The sequence below is a fragment of the Hemitrygon akajei genome, chromosome 29 (genome assembly GCF_048418815.1).
Source record: "Hemitrygon akajei chromosome 29, sHemAka1.3, whole genome shotgun sequence".
NCBI lineage: Eukaryota > Metazoa > Chordata > Chondrichthyes > Myliobatiformes > Dasyatidae > Hemitrygon > Hemitrygon akajei.
The window spans coordinates 44,839,635-44,858,244 of NC_133152.1; the positions used below are offsets into that span (position 1 = coordinate 44,839,635).

Genomic DNA, 18,610 nt, shown 5'->3' on the forward strand with positions numbered 1-18,610 from the left:
TTACGGCTCCACAATCTCCAAGGCCTGGGACACGATGGGTATTTATGGAAAAGTGGCAAGGAAGAAGCCCTGGCTAAAATTAAACATATCCGTGCCAGTAAAGACTTTGCAAAGCCTCACTTAGCAGGTATTGTGACGATGTGGAAGAAGGTCGTGAGGTCAGATGAAACTAAAGTGAAACATTTTTGGGCTCAACACTAAGCAGTACATGTGGTGTTAATCTACTACTGCCCATCAGCCAGGTAACATCACCCCTGCTGTGAAGTATGGTGGAGGTAACTTCATGGTGAGGATGGTTTTCAGCAGCAGACACGGGAAATCTGGTCAGGATTGATGGGATGGTGAATACAGCTAAATTACAAGAGATCGTGGATAAAAACCTGCTCGCCTCTGCCAGAAAGCTTAAACTGGGGAGGAAGTTAATCTTTCAGCAGGATAATGACCCAAAGCACACTGCCAGAGCAACCAGGAAGTGGCTTCAAATGAAGAAAAGTGATCTCCTTGAGCGGCTTGGCTTGATCTTAACCCAATCAAACACCTCTGGCAAGACCTCAAGAGTGCTGTCCACTGCCACTCTTCAACTAACCTGGCACAGCTTGAGCAGCTCTGCACGGAATAGGGCAAATTTGCTCCATCACATTGTGTAAAGCTGAAGGAGACTTAGCCAAAAGACTACTGACTGTGACAGCTATGAGAGGTGGTGCAACTAGGTACTGAACAAAGGGGAATGAACTGCTGACATTTCAGTTTTCGGATTTTTAGTTTTTCATGCTTTACAATTTTCCTTGTTTTTTGGGCTCTACTGTGGGGTAAAAAAGCATGTTATTCACAAATAAAAATGCTCATATAAACGATGAAAATCTCTGGTTGTAATACTCATTTATGTGAACAAAGGGTTGGGGGCTACATACATTTTCAAGGCACTGTATATATTGTGGCGACCCACTTTCTGCGCAGGCGAACCGGCTCACAAATAGCCAGCGCGCGGGGAGAGACTTTGGTAATGCATCTCTGACGTCATTTCCGCCCGGGGAGGGCGGGCACTGGGGATTAAATGCCAGCGCCGCGAAGTTTGAATAAACTAGTCTCGAAACGGCTTACCGACTGCATGTCGCTATTTCAGCGCTGTGTGTAGCACATCGCTACATTGGTGACTCCGACTGTCCAAACAGGATTTGGACCAAAGATGACCGACTCTTCATCTGTTCACGCAGTTTCGCTAAAACTGCCAACTTTCTGGACACTGCGACCACACGTGTGGTTTAGCCAAGCAGAAGCCCAGTACCAGATCGGCAGATATCTTCTGATTCCACACGTTACTACCATGTGGTGAGCGCCCTTGACCAGGAGACGGCCGCCCAGGTTGCGGATTTCATACAGTCGCCCCGGGAAGAAGGCAAATATGAAGCATTCAAAGCGCTGCTCATTGGGACTTTTGGCCTCTCACGGCGTGAGCGGGGTGCCCGCCTGCTTCACCTGGACGGTTTGGGAGACAGACTGCCGTCAGCATTGATGAACGAGATGCTGGCCCTGGCTGACGGACACAAGCCCTGCCTCATGTTCGAGCAAGCGTTCCTAGAGCAACTGCCCGAGGACATATATCTTCTGCTGGCCGACGCAGATTTCAGCAACCCCCGGAAGGTGGCGGCCCAGGCAGACGTGCTGTGGAAAGCCAAGAGGGAGAGCGTGGTGTCCATCAGTCAGATTACCAGGCCACACGCCCAACAGTGGACCAGACCAGGCCCGGCAGGGGGGCACACACAACACAGAGGCAGGAGTGAGAAGCCCAGTGAACAGTGGTGTTTCTACCACCAGCGGTGGGGCACAAAAGCGTGCCGTTGTCCCCCGCCCTGCAAGGGCCAAGGCCAGCTGCCATTAATGACTATGGCGGCTGGCCACCAGGACAGCCTCTTGTACGTCTGGGACAAACAGTCGGGACGCCGCTTCTTGGTCGACACCGGAGCGGAAATCAGCGTCTTGCCCCCGACGGGGTACGACACCCACAACAGGAAGCCAGGACCCACCCTGAGGGCCGCAAACGGAAGCATAATACGGACCTACGGCACCCGCACAGTGCAGCTGCAGTTCGGCGCCAGCTGGTTCACGTGGGACTTCACACTGGCCGCCGTAGCCCAACCACTCCTGGGGGCGGACTTCTTGCGAGCTCACAGCCTGCTGGTCGACTTGCAAGGGAAACGACTGGTACATGCCGAGACTTTCCAGATGTTCTCCCTGGGTGAAGCCAAGTTGCTGGCCCCACACCTGGACTCCATCACGCTGTCGGACAACGAATTCACCAGAATCCTGGCGGACTTTCCATCGATTCTGGCACCACAGTTCACGGCAGCCATGCCCAGACATGGTGTTCAGCACCACATCCCGACCCAGGGACCACCCCTCCACGCCTGCGCACGAAGGCTCCCCCCGGCGAAGGAGGAGTTCAAGAGGATGGAGGAATTGGGGATCGTATGGAGGTCCGACAGCCCATGGGCCTCCCCCCTGCACATGGTGCCCAAAGCAGCTGGGGGTTGGAGACCATGCGGTGACTACCGCAGACTGAACGAGGCTACAACTCCAGACCACTACCCCGTGCCGCACATACAGGACTTTGCAGCAAATCTGCACGGGGCAAGAATATTTTCCAAAGTAGACCTCGTCCGGGGATACCATCAAATCCCGGTGCACCCTGAAGACATCCCCAAAACAGCACTTATCACCCCGTTCGGCCTGTTCGAGTTCTTCCGAATGCCGTTCGGCCTGAAGAATGCCGCACAGACGTTCCAGCGGCTAATGGATGTGGTGGAACGCAACCTGGACTTTGTGTTCATCTATCTGGACAACATCCTTATAGCCAGCAGTAGTCGCCAGGAGCATCTGCCCCACCTCCGCCAGCTCTACTCCCGCCTGAGTGATTTTGGCCTCACAATCAACCCGGCCAAATGCCAGTTCGGTCTCGATACCATTGACTTCCTGGGCCACAGGATTACCAAAGACGGGGCAACACCTCTGCCCGCCAAGGTAGACGCGATCCGCCACTTTGCCCGGCCCAACACGGTCAAAGGCCTGCAGGAGTTTGTTGGTATGGTGAACTTCTACCACCATTTCCTCCCCTCAGCAGCCCGTATCATGCGCCCTTTGTACACCCTGATGTCGGGTAAAGGCAAGGACATTACTTGGGACGAGGAGGACGCGGCTGCTTTCGTTAAAGCCAAGGAAGCCTTGGCAGATGCCACGATGCTGGTGCACCCCAGAACGGACGTTCCCACTGCCCTCACGGTGGACGCATCCGACACAGCAGTCGGTGGGGTGCTGGAGCAGCTCATCGAGGAGCGCTGGCAACCCTTGGCGTTCTTCAGCAAGTACCTACGACCACCCGAACACAAGTACAGTGCTTTCAACCGGGAGCTGTTGGCACTGTATCTGGCAATCCGGCATTTCAGGTACTTCTTGGAAGGCAGGCCGTTCACCACGTTCACGGACCACAAACCGTTGACCTTCGCGTTCACGAAGGTGTCCAATCCCTGGTTGGCCCGCCAGCAGTGACATCTGTCCTACATCTCCGAGTACACGATGGACATCCAGCATGTCTCAGGAAAGGACAACGTCGTGGCGGACGCACCCTCCAGACCAGCTGTCCAGGCCCTGTCCCTGGGGGTGGACTATGCAGCACTGGCGGAGGCGCAGCAGGCAGACGACGAGATGCCCAGCTACAGGACCGCAGTCTCGGGTTTGCAGCTGCAGGACTTTCTCGTAGGCCCAGGTGAGAGGACCCTCCTGTGCGACGTGGCTACCGGCCAACCTCGCCCCATCGTCCTGGCAGCCTGGAGGCGGCGAGTTTTCAACTCCGTACACGGTTTGGCGCACCCATCTATCAGGACAACCATCCGGCTGGTCTCCAGCAAGTTCGCGTGGCACGGACTTCGCAAGCAGGTCAATGAATGGGCCAGAACGTGCGCGCAGTGCCAAACAGCCAAGGTGCAGCGGCACACTAAAGCCCCGCCGCAGCAGTTCGAACCCACCCACCGGAGGTTCGGCCACATTCATGTGGATATCGTGGGCCCCCTACCAGTGTCCCGAGGAGCGCGGTACCTCCTAACGGTGGTAGACCAGTTCACGAGGTGGCCAGAGGCGGTCCCGCTCACTGACACATCTGCCGATTCCTGCGCCTGAGCACTGATCGCAACCTGGGTAGCACGTTTCGGGGTACCGGCCCACATTACCTCCGACAGAGGCACCCAGTTCACCTCCAGCCTGTGGTCGGCTGTAACCAGCCTGTTGGGAACGCAGCTACACCACACAACTGCCTACCACCTACAGTCGAACGGACTAGTGGAACACTTCCACCGTCACTTGAAGTCAGCTCTCATGGCCCACCTGAGAGGACCTAACTGGGTGGACGAGCTTCCCTGGGTCCTGCTTGGAATTCGCACAGCGCCCAAAGAGGATCTGCACGCCTCGTCGGCCGAGTTGGTGTACGGCACACCCTGGTCATCCCGGGAGAGTTCATCCCAGCCCCAAGGGGGCAAGAGGAAGAACCCACAGCAGTCCTGGACACACTACGCGAAAGGCTCGGCAACCTGGCCCCCGTACTGACTTCACAGCATGGACGGACCCCGACCCATGTACCCAAAGACCTGCAGAACTGCAAGTTTGTGTTTGTACGAAGGGGCGGACACTAGGCACCGCTACAGCGGCCGTACGAGGGGGCCGTTCAAGGTGATCAACAACAACGGGTCCACGTACGTTCTGGACATTGGGGGGAGAGGAGGTTTTCACGATGGACCGACTCAAACCAGCCCATGTGGACTTGGCACAGCCAGTCGAGGTTCAGGCACTGCGGCGCAGAGGCAGACCTCCCAAACAGAGGCTGATCCAGACTGTGGACACTGGGGGGTGTATCGCCGTTTCTGGGGGGGGGGGGGTTATGTGGCGACCCACTTTCTGCGCAGGCGAACCGGCTCACAAATAGCCAGCGTGCGGGGGGAGACTTTGGTAATGCACCTCTGATGTCATTTCCGCCCGGAGAGGGCGGGCGCTAGGGATTAAATGCCAGCGCCGCGAAGTTTGAATAAACTAGTCTCGAAACGACTTACCGACTGCGTGTCGTTGTCTCTAGCTCTGTATGTAGTACATCGCTACAATATATTCAAATTTAATATTCTGTTTGTGTTCAGGGGTCAGGTCCAGTGGCTGTCAATTTACGTTAAAGCAAGATGAAATGTATTATAAAAGACCTTGCACAAAATCTGGAATCATGGCGCCACGGTAACGTAGCAGTAGTGTGATTCTATTGGAGCTTGGTTCACTTCAGAGTTCAATTCTGGCGTCATCTGTAAGGAGTTTATACGTTCTCCCCTGGCCTGCACGGGTTTCCTCCGGGTGATCTGGTTTCCTCTCACAGTCCAAAGACGTACTGGTTAATACCTGAATTGGTCATTGTGCATTGTCCTGTGATTGGGTTAGGGTTATATAGGTGGGTTGTTGAGCAGTTAGGGCCTATTTCGCTCTAAATAAAATGAATAAATATTTAAATTAACAGTGAATGGGGGTAGACAGGATGATGCAGATTATTGGAAAGGAACTTTATTCAAGTGACTGATCCTATTGACAGTCTCCTGCTTCCTCCTCCAAAATGACTAACCTTGCACCAAAAACACTTTGGACACTTGTTCAGCAGGATATGGTGGGGCAAGTGCATGAACTGTGGGAGGGAAACTGCACAGTCTGCGGGGCCCAGTGGCTGAAGCCTGGGCCTGTGAGCCTGCAAGCCCACGGAGGGAGCCAGAGGCCTGACATCTCCAACCTCCAGTGGACTTGCAGATGTGGAAGGGGCCTATCTGTGCGAGTGAGTGGGTGGGTGGTGGTGGGGGGCTTACTCTGCTGTTGTTTTGTTGTTTAAAATTAAATGTATTTGTGTCACATCAACTCAAGGCAAGTTAATTAAGAAGCAATGAAGGGAAGGGCGCACCCTGTTCCGTCAAAGGAGAGGACAACATTATGAAGTAGAGAACATATTGTGGGGTGGCATTGTGGAGATGCGGCACTCAAAGCCCAACCCTACGTCCTCATCGTGAGAGTTGGAAGCAGGGGAGGTTGGCCTACAGGGCTCTGGTGAAGCTGTATAAGCCAATCCTCCGCAGAGTGGACTGCAGAAGCAGTGATGGACTCCAACTATACTATCAACTTCAGAAGATGATGAAGACAGGAGGTCAGCAATGGCCTCTGCTCCGCTTAGGAGACAAGGGCCAAAGTAAGTAATTAACCAACCGTTATGTGTTTGGACAGTGGGAGGAAACTGGAGCACTCAGAAGAAACCAGAGTTGAATTAATGTTAAGAATTATACAAGAAACACACAAACGCTGCCGAGTACATTTAAATCATGCCCCTTTGTTTCCAAAGAAACAGTGAATTATCAATATTAATCTATTTAAATTAAGCTCTGCAGGTCATCTTTGTCTGAGAAATCATAAAAGATCAAAGTCAATTCAGGTGGCGTTGAATGAAAGAGCAGACCTCATTGATTATGTTAACTCATTCTACTTGCTCCTGCTTTATCAACCTAGAAACGCATTAATACTCAGCTGTCCACAAAAGATTGCCATATATAACTAGTGTCAACTTGTTTGTTTGGGGATAGGGCAGCCGGTAAAATGGAGCCTCAGGACCCAGACTATCAGGTTCAGGAATACTAATTACCCTACAGCCATCAGGCTCCTGAACCAGCAAGGACAACTTCACTTACCTCAACACTAAACTGACTCCACAACCTATGGACACTCTCAATGACTCTACAACTCACGTTCTCAATTATTTTGTTTTTATTTGCACAAAATTTGTTTTCTTTTGCATATTGGCAATTTGTCCATCTTTACTTACACATAGCTTTTCATAAATTAATTTTGTTCTCTTTTAATTTTCCTGTAATTGCAGGAAAATAAATCTCAGTAGTACATGATGACATAAACACAATTTGACAATCAATTTACTTTGATTTTGGAAGAACTTTGAAGGATTGCCTCAAAGCTAGAAACAAATTCATAACAGTATCAAAGCAGGTCTATTGGTTAGTTCAAAAAATGATCACTACCTTAAACTCTGTGGCTACTTTATTAGGTACACCTGTATATCTGTTTGTTAATGCAAATATCTAATCAGCCAATCATGTGGCAACAACTCAATGCATAAAAACATGCAGACATGGTCAAGAGGTTCAGTTGTTGTTTGGACAAAACACCAGAATGGGGGAAGAAACGTGATCTAAGTGACCTTGATTGTGGAATAATTGCTGGTGCCAGATGGGGTGGTTTGAATATCTCAGAAACCGCTGATCTTCTGGGATTTTCATGCATAACAATAACAGCCTCTATAGAGTTTACATAGAATGGTGTAAAAAATGAGATAGCTTCAGTGTAGGTGGAGAATTTAAATTCACTTAATTAAATAAATTGGCAGTAAAAATATGGCATTTGTAACTGATCATGAAGCTATTGGATACTAATGAAAATCATCTAGCTCATTAATGTCTTCAAATTATACAACACAGAAACAACCCATTGGCCCCACATCTCCATGCTAACTATTATAAACCCATCTACACTCAGTGGCCACTTTATTAGGTATACCTGCTCATTATTGCAAATATCTAATCAGCCAATCCTGTGGCAGCAACTCAAAGCAGAATATTTCCTGTACCTAATAAAGTGACCTCCGGGTGTATGTTCATGGTCTTCTGCTCTGTAGCCCATCCTCTTCAAGGTTTGATGTGTTGTGCATTCAGAGATGCTCTTCTGCACATCACTGTTGTAATGTGTGGTTATCCGAGTTACTGTCAGCTTGAACCAGTCTGGCCATTCTCCTCTGACCTCTCTCATTAACAAGGCATTTTCACCCACAGAACTGCCACTCACTGGATGTTTTGTTTTTCACACCATTCTTTGTAAACTCCAGAGACTCTTGTGTGTGAAATTGCCCGGAAATCAGTAGCTTCTCAGATAATCAAAACACACCGTCTAGCACCAACAATGGTGAAAGTCTTAGATCACATTTCTTCCCCATTCTGATGTATGGTATTAGCAAATGAATCTCTTGACCGTGTATACATGCTTTTACACACTGAATTGCTGCCACATGATTGGCTGATTAGATATTTGCATTATTGACAAGTGTACAGGTGTACCTAATGTAGTGGCATTGAGTGCGTAAGCAGAGTTTCACACATATTCATCTTGTTGCATTTTATCTCTCCATTCACTTACCAGAACTGTCTTCTACTTTGTACTTCCCATGTTGACCACTGTCAACTTCCCCTTTGGTTGTTGAGACTGCCGCTCGAAACGCCATAACTATTTCATGGAACAGCCTTAGCGTTAACTTGTCCTGCAGCAGGAGAGATTAGGTGCAGTTTTAGTAACTGGAAGTAAACTATGAACTTTGTTGGACCTGTCAATTAGAGAAGCAGCTACAGCACTGAACAGCATTGTCTGTCACCAGCATCGGAACTCAGTGTGGTTGTGGCTCTGTTTAATCCTAGCCTAATCACAGGACAGTTTAGTGACCAGTTTGAATTGTGGGAGGAAACTGGAGCACACGGAGAAAACCCATGCATTCCACAGGGAGAGCATACAAACTCCTTACAGATGACATTGGAATTTAAACTACAAACTCCAACACCCCATACAGCAACAGCATTGCGCTAATCACTACATCACTGTGGAGCCCAGTTTCTCTATTATAAAAAAAAGGAAGTTCTTTGTTCAAACTTTAGAAGAGGGGCCAAGTTGTTCTCCTGAGGCACAAGTAAAGAAAACGTGATTGGGGAAGAAGTGTGAGTTGGCAGAGTCCAGTCAATAGGCGATGACATGGGCAGGTATGCTTAAGGTTAGCTGGTTAATGAAGCCTCTTAAAAGCGAGGCATAGTGATGGATAAAAGTTGCCTAGTCACCTTGCAGTTGGGTAACACTTTGGTTAGGCAATATATGGAGTACAGTGTGAAGTTCTGTTTGCCGCACCATAGGAATAATGTGCAGGCTTTGGAGAGGGTGCAGTAGTTGTTCAGCAATACGGAGAACTGTATGAGGAGTGTTCAATGGCTGTATGAGGATGCAATGATAGATCCAACATCCATGAAAAGGCAGTAATTAGTTTCATGAAGGATTATCGTCATTCAATGTAATACCAAGACTTGAACAGTGACTGTGCATGCGTGCGCGCACGTATGTATGTACAAGCATGTGATGTTGAGGCTCTATAAAGCTTTGATAAGATGACGGCTGGAATATTGAGAGTAGTTTCGGGCAATTATCTAAGAAAGGAGTTGCTGGCATAGGAAAGGATTCAGACCAGGAATAAATGGTTAACGTATGAGCATTTGATGGCTCTGGGCCTGTACTCACTGGATTTCAGAAGAATGAGGGGAAATCTCTTTGAAACCCATTGAATAGTGAAAGGCCTAGAGAGAGCGGACACGGAGAGGACACTTCCTATAGTGGGGGAGTCGAGGACAAGAGGGCACAACCTCAGTTGATTCTGAACAACTGGTTTATTGATCATTGCAGAATGTCTCTCTGGTGCTTCCCTCTCCCTCCCCCTTCTCCCAACCATGATTCCCCTTTCTTGGCCCCCTTCCCACCTAAGTCTTTTGCACAGGACTATATTCAGTACCACACATAAACCTGAATGAAACAGAGGGATGTGTATTAAACAGAAGAGACTAATAGAGCAAAAGCTCACAGGAATTTTCTCAGTGCAAATAGAACTCACCTCTGCTGCCTCTCTCCAGGTTTCAATCATTCGAATGGTGACCGGTTTTAAGTCTCTGGTTTTATTGCTTTTTGGGGCTGGTTCTTTCTCTTCCTCCTCCTCCTCCTCTTCATCACTTGCTTCCTGCAAGGTTTTTAAACATTTACTTATATTTGACTTGTAGATTCCATTTGCCGTCCAACAATCAGCACATCCCCTGTGAGTGATCCATCTCATTACAGCTGACATGGTAGGGCAGAGGATTCCCCTTAAACACCTCTCATCACCGGCAGCTAATCAGAAAAGGCTCCCTTTATTCCCACTCTTTGCCTCCTGCTAATCAGCCAATGCTCCATCCATGCTGGAATATCTCCTGTAATATCATAGGCTCTTAACTTGTTAAGCAGCCTTATTTGTGGCACCTTGTCAAAGGCCTTCTGAAAATCCAAGTGCATAATATCCACCAATTCTCTTGTCTATCCTATTTGTTATTTCTTCAAAGAATTCCAACAGATTTGTCAGGCAAGACTCTCCCTTAAGAAAACCATGCTGATTATGGCCTATTTTATCATGTACCTCCAAGCACCCCAAAACTATATACATGTAAGTCGACACTGATATCCTCCCAACAGAGGTCAGATTAACTGGCCTATAATTTCCTTCCTTCCACCTCTCTCCCTTCTTGAAGAGAGAAGTGACATTTGCAATTTTCCGGTCCTCCAAAGCCATGCCAGAATCAACTGATTCTTGAAAAACCATTACTAATGCCTCCACAATCTTTTCAGCCACCTCTTTCAGAACCCTGGAGTTAGTCCAGGTGACTTGTCTACCTTCAGACATTTCAGCTTCCCAAGCAGCTTCTCCCTGGTAACAACAGTTGCACTCCTTCAAAGTCAATAAAACATGAAAACTGCTGGGGGGGGGGGGGGGGGGGGGGAGAGAATTCTTTTTATAAGTACTGTACATCTGACTTTAGCTTCTCTTTTTCCAAACTGCAGGGTGAATTCTATCATATTATGATCATTGATCCCTGAGGATTCCTTTACCTTAGACTCTCTAATCCATTCCGGTCTATTGCACAATACTCAATCCAGAATAGCCACTCCCCTAGTGGGCTCAACCACATGATAAACACAAAGTACACTGCAGATGCTGTGGTCAAATCAACACGTACAAACAAGCTGGAGGAACTCAGCAGGTTGGGCAGCATCCGCTGAAATAAGCAGTCAACGTTTCGGGCCGAGACCTGAAAAGTTGACTGCTCATTTTAACGGATGCTGCCTGACTTGCTGAGTTCATTCAACCACGCGACGCTCCCCTCACTTGGAATCCAGCAATAACCTGATTTTCCCAATCTACCTGCATATCGAAATCCGCCAAGACTATTGTAACATTGCCCTTTTGGCAAGCATTTTCTATCTCCCATTGTAATCTGTAGACCACATCTTTACTGCTGTTTTGGGGTTTGTATACAACTCCCATCAGGGTCTTTTCCCCTTTGCAGTTTCTAGCTCTATTCACAATGATTCTATACCTTCCGATCCTATGTCATCTCTTTCTAATGATGTGATTTCACTTTTTACCAACAGAGCCACGCCTCTCCCTTTGCCTACCTGCCTGTCCTTTCGATACAATGTGTATCCTTGGACATTAAACTCCTACCCATAATCTTCTTTTAGCCATGAATCAGTATTGCCCACAACTTCATACATGCCAATCTGTAATTGTGCTACAAGTTTGTCTACTTCATTCCATATACTGAGTGCATTCAAATATACCACCTTCAGTCCAGTATTCATTACTCTTTTTGAATCTGTCCCCTTTTACAACTCATCCCATTGCCTGTAACTCTGCCCTATCATCAGCCTCTCCATGCTAGCAGTCTCAGTACACGCTGCCTGTTTGTAAACCAACTGCCCAACCTTGGCTCTATCACTCTGGTTCCCATCCCCCTGCCAAATTAGTAAACCCTCCCAAACGACTCTAGCCAACCTGCCCCCTCGAGTTCAGGTGTAACCTGTCCATTTTGTCATACCTTCCCCAGACAGATCCCAATGATCCAGAAATCTGAAACCATGCTCCACACATTCATCTACCAAATCATCCTATTCTTACGCGATGCTGGAAATCCACAGCAATAGACACAAAATGCTGGAGGAACTCAACAGGTCCGGCAGTATTCATGGAAAAAGAATAAACAATCGACGTTTCGGGCCGAGACCCTTCATCAGGACTGGAAAGGATGGAGAGAAGTCAGATCCGATTCTTACCCTCACTGGAGCGTTGCACAGGCAACAATCCAGAGATTACTAACCAGGAAGTCCTGCTTTTCAGCATTCTGACCAAGACTTCCTTCATAGAATATAGAAATCTACAGCACATTACAGGCCCTTCGGCCCACAGTGTTGTGCCAACCATGCAACCTAATCTAGAAACTGCCTAGAACTACCCTACCGCATAGCCCACTCCATGTACCTGTCCAGGAGTCTCTTAAAAGACCCTAATGTATCCACCTCCACCATCGTCGCAGGCAGTGCATTCCACACACCCACCACTCTGTGTAGAAAAACTTAACTCTGACATCCCTCTGTACCTACTTCCAAGTGCCATAAAACTATGCCCCCCCCCCCCCCCAAGTTAGCCATTTCAGCCCTGGGGAAAAGCCTCTTGCTATCCATGTGATCAATGTCTCTCATCATCTTTCTCACCTCTATCAGGTCATCTCTCATCCTCTGTCGCTCCAAGGAGAAAAGGCTAAGTTCACTCTACCTATTCTCATAAGTCACGCTCTGCAATCCAGGCAACATCCTTGCAAATCTCCTCTGCACTCTCTCTACAGTATCCACATTCTTCTTGTAGTGAAGTGACAGTCCTATACAAAAGTCTTAGGCACATTTTTATTTGTATATATATGGTTCCTAAGACTTTTGCACAGTTCTGTATTTGTCACCATGTAGTGGAGAGTTGAGTTTGAAAATCTGGCAGGAGCGAAGGATGTTGGGAATAGAAAGGGTGGAGTGCCGCAGGAGGGGTGTGGGACAGATGGCAGAGGTCTGCCAGGGGTGGGGGGATTGCACGGTGCAGATACACCCAGCCCTGAGACACCAGGCAAGGTCATTTGATTCCAAACCATTGGTTTATTGATCATTACAGACCATCTCTCTGGTGCATCCCGCTCTCTCTTCTCCTTTTCCCAACTCTTTCTAATCAAGGTCCCTTTCAACTGCAGCCTTAAGTATACCCAGTGTCTTGGCCTCCACAGCCGAACGTAGAAATGGATTTCAGATTCACCACCCTCTGGCAACAGAAATTCCTCCTCATCTCTGTTCTAAAGGGACATCCTTCTATTCTGAGGCTGTACCCTCTGGTCCTACGTTCAATCTATATCCCTTATCCATTAGTCTAATTGAACAACTGCTCTAGTTTAATCATGGCTGGGTTGAGGTAGTGAGGATTGTCGATCACACTCTTTCCCAAAGATCTGGGCATTACAATGAAACCCAAAGCAGCTGACCTCCAGCTCCTCTGGCAAAGTGTGCAGCTGGTTCTCGTCATCGTCCGAACTGTCACTGTCATCGAAGTTCAGCAGCTTCTTATCGTTCTCCTCCAGGAATTTGAAGAACTCAGGATCCCTCTCCTTTAGCCGTGAGAGCTGCTCCTTGTGCTCCTGCGCTGCTCCCTTTGGCTTCCCTCTGCTGCTGGAGGGGGAGAAATAAAACTCACTTTTATTTTTGAAACAATGACAATCTTTAAAATTTAACGGATGGGGCACCACGATGGTATAGCGGTCAGCACTACGCTATTTCAGCTATGGACATCAGAATTCAGAGTTCAATTCCGGTGTCCTCCGCAAGCAAATTTGCACATTCCTTCCTGTGACTGCACGGGCTCCCTTTGGGTGCTCTGTTTTCCTCCCACAGTCCAAAAACATACTGGCTAACAGGTTAATTAGTCACTGTAAATTGTCCTGTGATTTGGCTTAAATAGGTGCAGCTCGAGGGTCTGGAAGAGTCTGTTCTGTGCTGTATCACTAAATTAAAATATATAAATAAATTTGAACAGCTACGTGGATAGGAACGATTTAGAGGGATGTGGGCCATACACAGGTAATTCTTTCTTCTTCTTTTTCTTAGTATGGTACCCGCAATAGGCATAGGCTAGATGGGCTGAAGGGCCTGTTCCCATGCCATATGGGGAAAATGGGACTCCCGTATGATGGGCCAAAGGGCCAGTTTCCACATTATATGATTCTGACTCTAAACAGAAATTCCACACTCTTGTAAAAAAAAATGTTGTACTTAAAGAGCCATCACTTTGAACCCATCACAGGCACATTACTCGGTAATGAATGTACTTTGTAAAGTTGCTAATGGGGTGGCACAGTAGCGCAGTGGTCAGCACAACACTTTGCAGTACCGGTGACCAGGGTTCAATTCCCACCGCTGCCAGTAAGCAGTTTGTATGTCCTCCCCATGACCAAGAGGGTTTCCACTGGGTGCTCCAGTTTCCTCCCACAGTCCAAAGACGAATTAATTGGTAGGTTAATTAATCACTGTAAACTGTCCCATGATTAGGCTCAGATTAAATAGGGCCATTGCTGGGTAGCACGGCTCAAATGGCTGGAAAGGCCAATTCTGCACTGTATCTCAATAAATAACTTCCTTCACTCAGAGGGTCACAAGTGTAGAACGAGCTGCCAGTGCAAGTGAAGTGACAATGGTTCACGTCGGCAAGGCAGGATCCGGTATCTGCTAGTCCAGGCTGGGAAGTGTGGCTTGCTTGGTGGGAGGGATGATGGAAAAGGCCGGTTTTGCTGTCAATTAATTTGTTTTATTGTTATTGTTGCTCGTTTTGTTCTGCCGAGCATCGTGGGCACGCTACACTGGCGCTAGAATGTGGGGTGACACTTGCGGGCTGCCCCCAGAACATCCTCGTTTGTACTCATTGATAACACAAATGACACATTTCATTGCATGTATTGATGTACACCTGATTAAATAAATGAATCTGAGAGGTGTGAAACAGGTTGTGCTACTGAAGTGGTGTACATTTATTAAGAGTTCACTAGCTGACTTCTTCATCCTGCTCATTAAGGCGAGTACCCCACCATTACTACCCAAAGGGTGGCATGGTAGCATAGTAGGGGCTACACGGTAATGAGGTGGTCAGCATTAGAGGCAACCAGGGTTCAATTCCCACTGCTGCCTTTAAGGCGCTCGTACGTTTTCCCCATGACCTCATTGGTTTCCTTCCACAGTCCAAAAACGTACCGGTTGGTAGGTTACTTGGTCATTGTAAACTGTCCCATGACTGGGCTTGGATTACATTGGGGATTGCTGGGCAGCACAGCTCGAAGGGCCTGTTCCGTGCTGTATCTCAATAAATCAATACAAGTGTCACCAGCAGGTCCCACCTTTCTTCTTCTTCCTGTGCTTTAGGTTGTGGGGTTTTCTTGCCCTTTCCAGCCTTCATCGTCCGGCCGCTGCCCGGCTTCCCACTCCCAGCCCCCAGATCCTCATCATCCGAGTCGCTTTCTCCAGCCGAATCGAAGGCAGAGCTGAGGAACTCATCAACACTCAGCGAAGCAAGCTTCCTGCAAAACAAGACGGGCCACAAAAAAGCAGTGAGAGGCTGAACAGGTTCGGACTTTATTCCCTGGAGCAGAGAAGAAATTAAATAGAGGGATACAAAATTATGAGTATAGAGGGAAGCAGGTTTTTTTCCCCCTTCAGGTTGGAGGAGCCAAGGACTACAGGTCATAGGTTAACAGTGAAAGGTGAAATATTTAAGAGGAACATGAGGAGGAGAATTTTTTTGACTCAGAAAGTGTTGCGAGTATGTAACGAGCTTCCAGTGGAAGTGATGGATACAGGTTCAATTGTAACACTAAAGAGAAGTTTGGATAGATACACAGATTGGAGGGGCACGGTTCAGGTGCTGATCAATGAGACAGTTTGGCATGGACACAAAGACCCATTTCCGTGCTGTAGTGCTCTGTGAATCTCTGTGGGCACAGCGCAGAGTAGATCATCTGCCTCACAGTATCATGGGCCCAAATTTGATCCTGACCGCAGGTACTGTGTGGAATTTGCATGTTCTCCATGACTACATGAACTTCCCCCCATGGTACTATACAAATAAGGCCCTTTGGCCCACAATATTGTGCTGATCTTGAAAACCTACTCTGATCAATCCAACTCTTCCCTCCTACAAAGCCCATAATCCTCCATTTTGTACACACCTGTCTTTGTAAATAGTGGGAAGTTCACATCTACAGATGCACTGGGCTGTCCACACCACTCTCAGCAGGGTCCTGCAATTGAGGGAGGTACAAATTGTGCCCCTATAGAAAGGTCTTAGGATTTGGGGGCCCATACCAAACTTCAACTATCTGAGGTGAAAGAGGCGCTGTTGTGCCTTTTTCACCACACAGCCAGTATGTACAGACCACGTGAGATCCTCGGTGATGTTTATGCTGAGGACCTTTAAACTGTTTACCCTCTCAGCCCCAGATCTATTGATGTCAAGGGGGCTAGCCCGTCTCCATTCCTCCTGTAGTCCACAACCAGCTCCTTTGTTTTTGTGACAGTGAGGGAGAAGTTGTTTTCTTGACGCCACTGTGTCAGGGTGATGACCTCTTCTCTGTAGGTTGCCTCATTATTACTTGAGATTAGGCCAACCAGTGTAGAGTCGTCAGCAAATTTAATTAGCAGACTGGAGCTGTGTGTGGTGAACCTACTTGAAGAACAATCTAATCCTTCCCTCCTAAATAGCTCTCCATTTTTCTTTCATCTATGCGCCTATCTAAGAGCCTCTTAAATGCCCCTTACAGTGGTGCCCCTACTACCACCACCTACAGTGGATTCCAGACACCCACTGCTCACTATGTGAATAAAACCTACCTCTAACATCCCTCCAAACTTCCCTTCGCTCACTTTAAACAACATCCTCAGCTACTGGCCATTGCAGCCCAGGGAGAAAAATGTGGTCTGTCCACTCTACCAATCCTGCCACATCCCGAACATGTCCTGCACAGAGTTGTAAACTCAGCCAGCTCCATCACGGACACAATCCTCCCCCCACCAATGGGGACACCTTCAAAAAGCAATGCCTCAAAAAGGCGGCATCCGTCATTAAGGACCCCCATAACCCAGGACATGCCCTCTTCTCATTGCATACCTATCTCCTGTATACCAGGAGATACAGGAGCCTGAAGGCACACACTCAATGTTTCAGGAACAGCTTTTTCCCCTCTGCCGTCAGATTTCTGACTGGACAACAAACCCATGAACACTACCTCAGTATTTCTGCACTACTTATTTAATATTGAACATAGTGTTGCCATTCAACGGACGTAACTTTGGTTACCACAGTAACGTAGCAGCTAGCATGACACTGGGGCATGAGCCTGGGGCTTTCTGGAGTTTGGATTTCAATTTTGGCACCATTCTACAAGGACACCCAGTAATGTTCTCCCCATGGAACGTGTGGGCTTCCTCCGGATGCTCCAGTTTCTCCCCCAGTCCAAAGACACACCGCGTAGGTTAACTGGTCATTGTAAATCGTCCCATGATAAGGTAAGGGTTAAATTGAAATTGTGCAGTTGCTGAGGTGGTGCAGCTTGTAGGGCCAGACGGGCCTACTCCACACTATCACTAATAAAATAATGTATCGCACTGTACTGGTGCTGCAAGGCAACTTACATCAGTAATATTAAACCTGATTCTGGGTTGGCAGGTAAATTGCCCCACATGTGGAGATGAGTGCAGAATCCAGGGGGAGTAGATGGGAGGGCGGGGAGTTTGAAATGGGATTCGTGTAAATGGGGACTCAATAGCTGACGTGGACTCTATGGACAGGAGGGCCTGTCTCTGTGCTGCCTGACTATTCAAGGACAGACATTTAGCAACCATTATGCCAAGTCACAACTCAAGATTCAAGAGCAACTATTCACTACATGCATGAAATTACCAGCTTGTTTTAACCACCATTGATGTTCTTCAGCACACTAGCACTGTAGCGTAGGGCTAGGACAACGCTTTACTGCATTTGAGATTGGGGTTCAATTCCTGCCGCTATCTTTGTACGTTCTCCCTATGACTGCATGGGTCTCCTCCAGGTGCTCTGGTTTCCTCCCACAGTCCAGTGACGTAAGGGTTAGGGTTAGTGAGTTGTGGGCAAGCTATGTTGGTGACACTTGGGAGATGCCCCCAGAACATCCTTGGACTGTGTTGGTCATCGACACAAATAATAATATCAGGAACCTCACATTTGCCTCACACTGAACCAATGGGGTCACTGAAATGGAGCCTTCAAACAGGCTTCACTCCCACCACACCGGGCTGAAATCAGTCACTTGAGACAGAGAGTGACTCCGATAACCACACAAACCATGGAGCAAAACTGAGAAGCTCTGATTCTCCAGAAACTCTGTCCTAAGCAGGCCACTCGGCCCAGGAAGCCCGTGCTGGAAATTCAATGCAACAACCTCCTTCCACTCTTCAATGAAGCAATCAAGTTCATCACCTCATCTTCATTGGAATGTACATAGAACCACGCATAACACATACATTGTGTGTGACAGGAGCGGAGAGAAAGAGGCACGAAGCCAAGCAAGAAATGCGAGGAACAGTGTCAATATGTGCGGGTACACGTGTGTATGTAACACACAACACACGCTAGATGATAATGTCCAACAGAAACAACGTGTCCCGAGCCCCCACCGACACCCAGTCTCGTAACACTCCCCCCCCCCACCTAGTCCCGGGACGCCCACCCCGACACCCAGACCCGGGACGCTCCCACCCTCCACCCCGACACCCAGTCCCGGGACGCTCCCACCCCCCCCCCCACCCCGACACCCAGACCCGG

General features: G+C 48.3%; 1 protein-coding gene across 2 annotated transcripts in view; it reads right to left on the reverse strand.

Annotated features, from left to right (window-relative positions):
* Positions 1 to 18,610, reverse strand: part of noc2l (NOC2-like nucleolar associated transcriptional repressor) — a 157,034-nt gene that overhangs the window by 137,732 nt on the left and 692 nt on the right. Inside the window, exons 2-5 of one of the 2 annotated variants that reach the window (XM_073032302.1) lie at positions 15,153 to 15,332; positions 13,254 to 13,434; positions 9,761 to 9,883; positions 8,257 to 8,377 (exon numbers count right to left, since the gene is read on the reverse strand). In XM_073032302.1, coding sequence (XP_072888403.1) covers positions 8,257 to 8,377; positions 9,761 to 9,883; positions 13,254 to 13,434; positions 15,153 to 15,332 — 605 coding nt within the window. Of the gene's footprint in view, positions 1 to 8,256; positions 8,378 to 9,760; positions 9,884 to 13,253; positions 13,438 to 15,152; positions 15,333 to 18,610 lie in introns of both variants that reach the window. The other variant, XM_073032301.1, reaches the window with a different exon arrangement.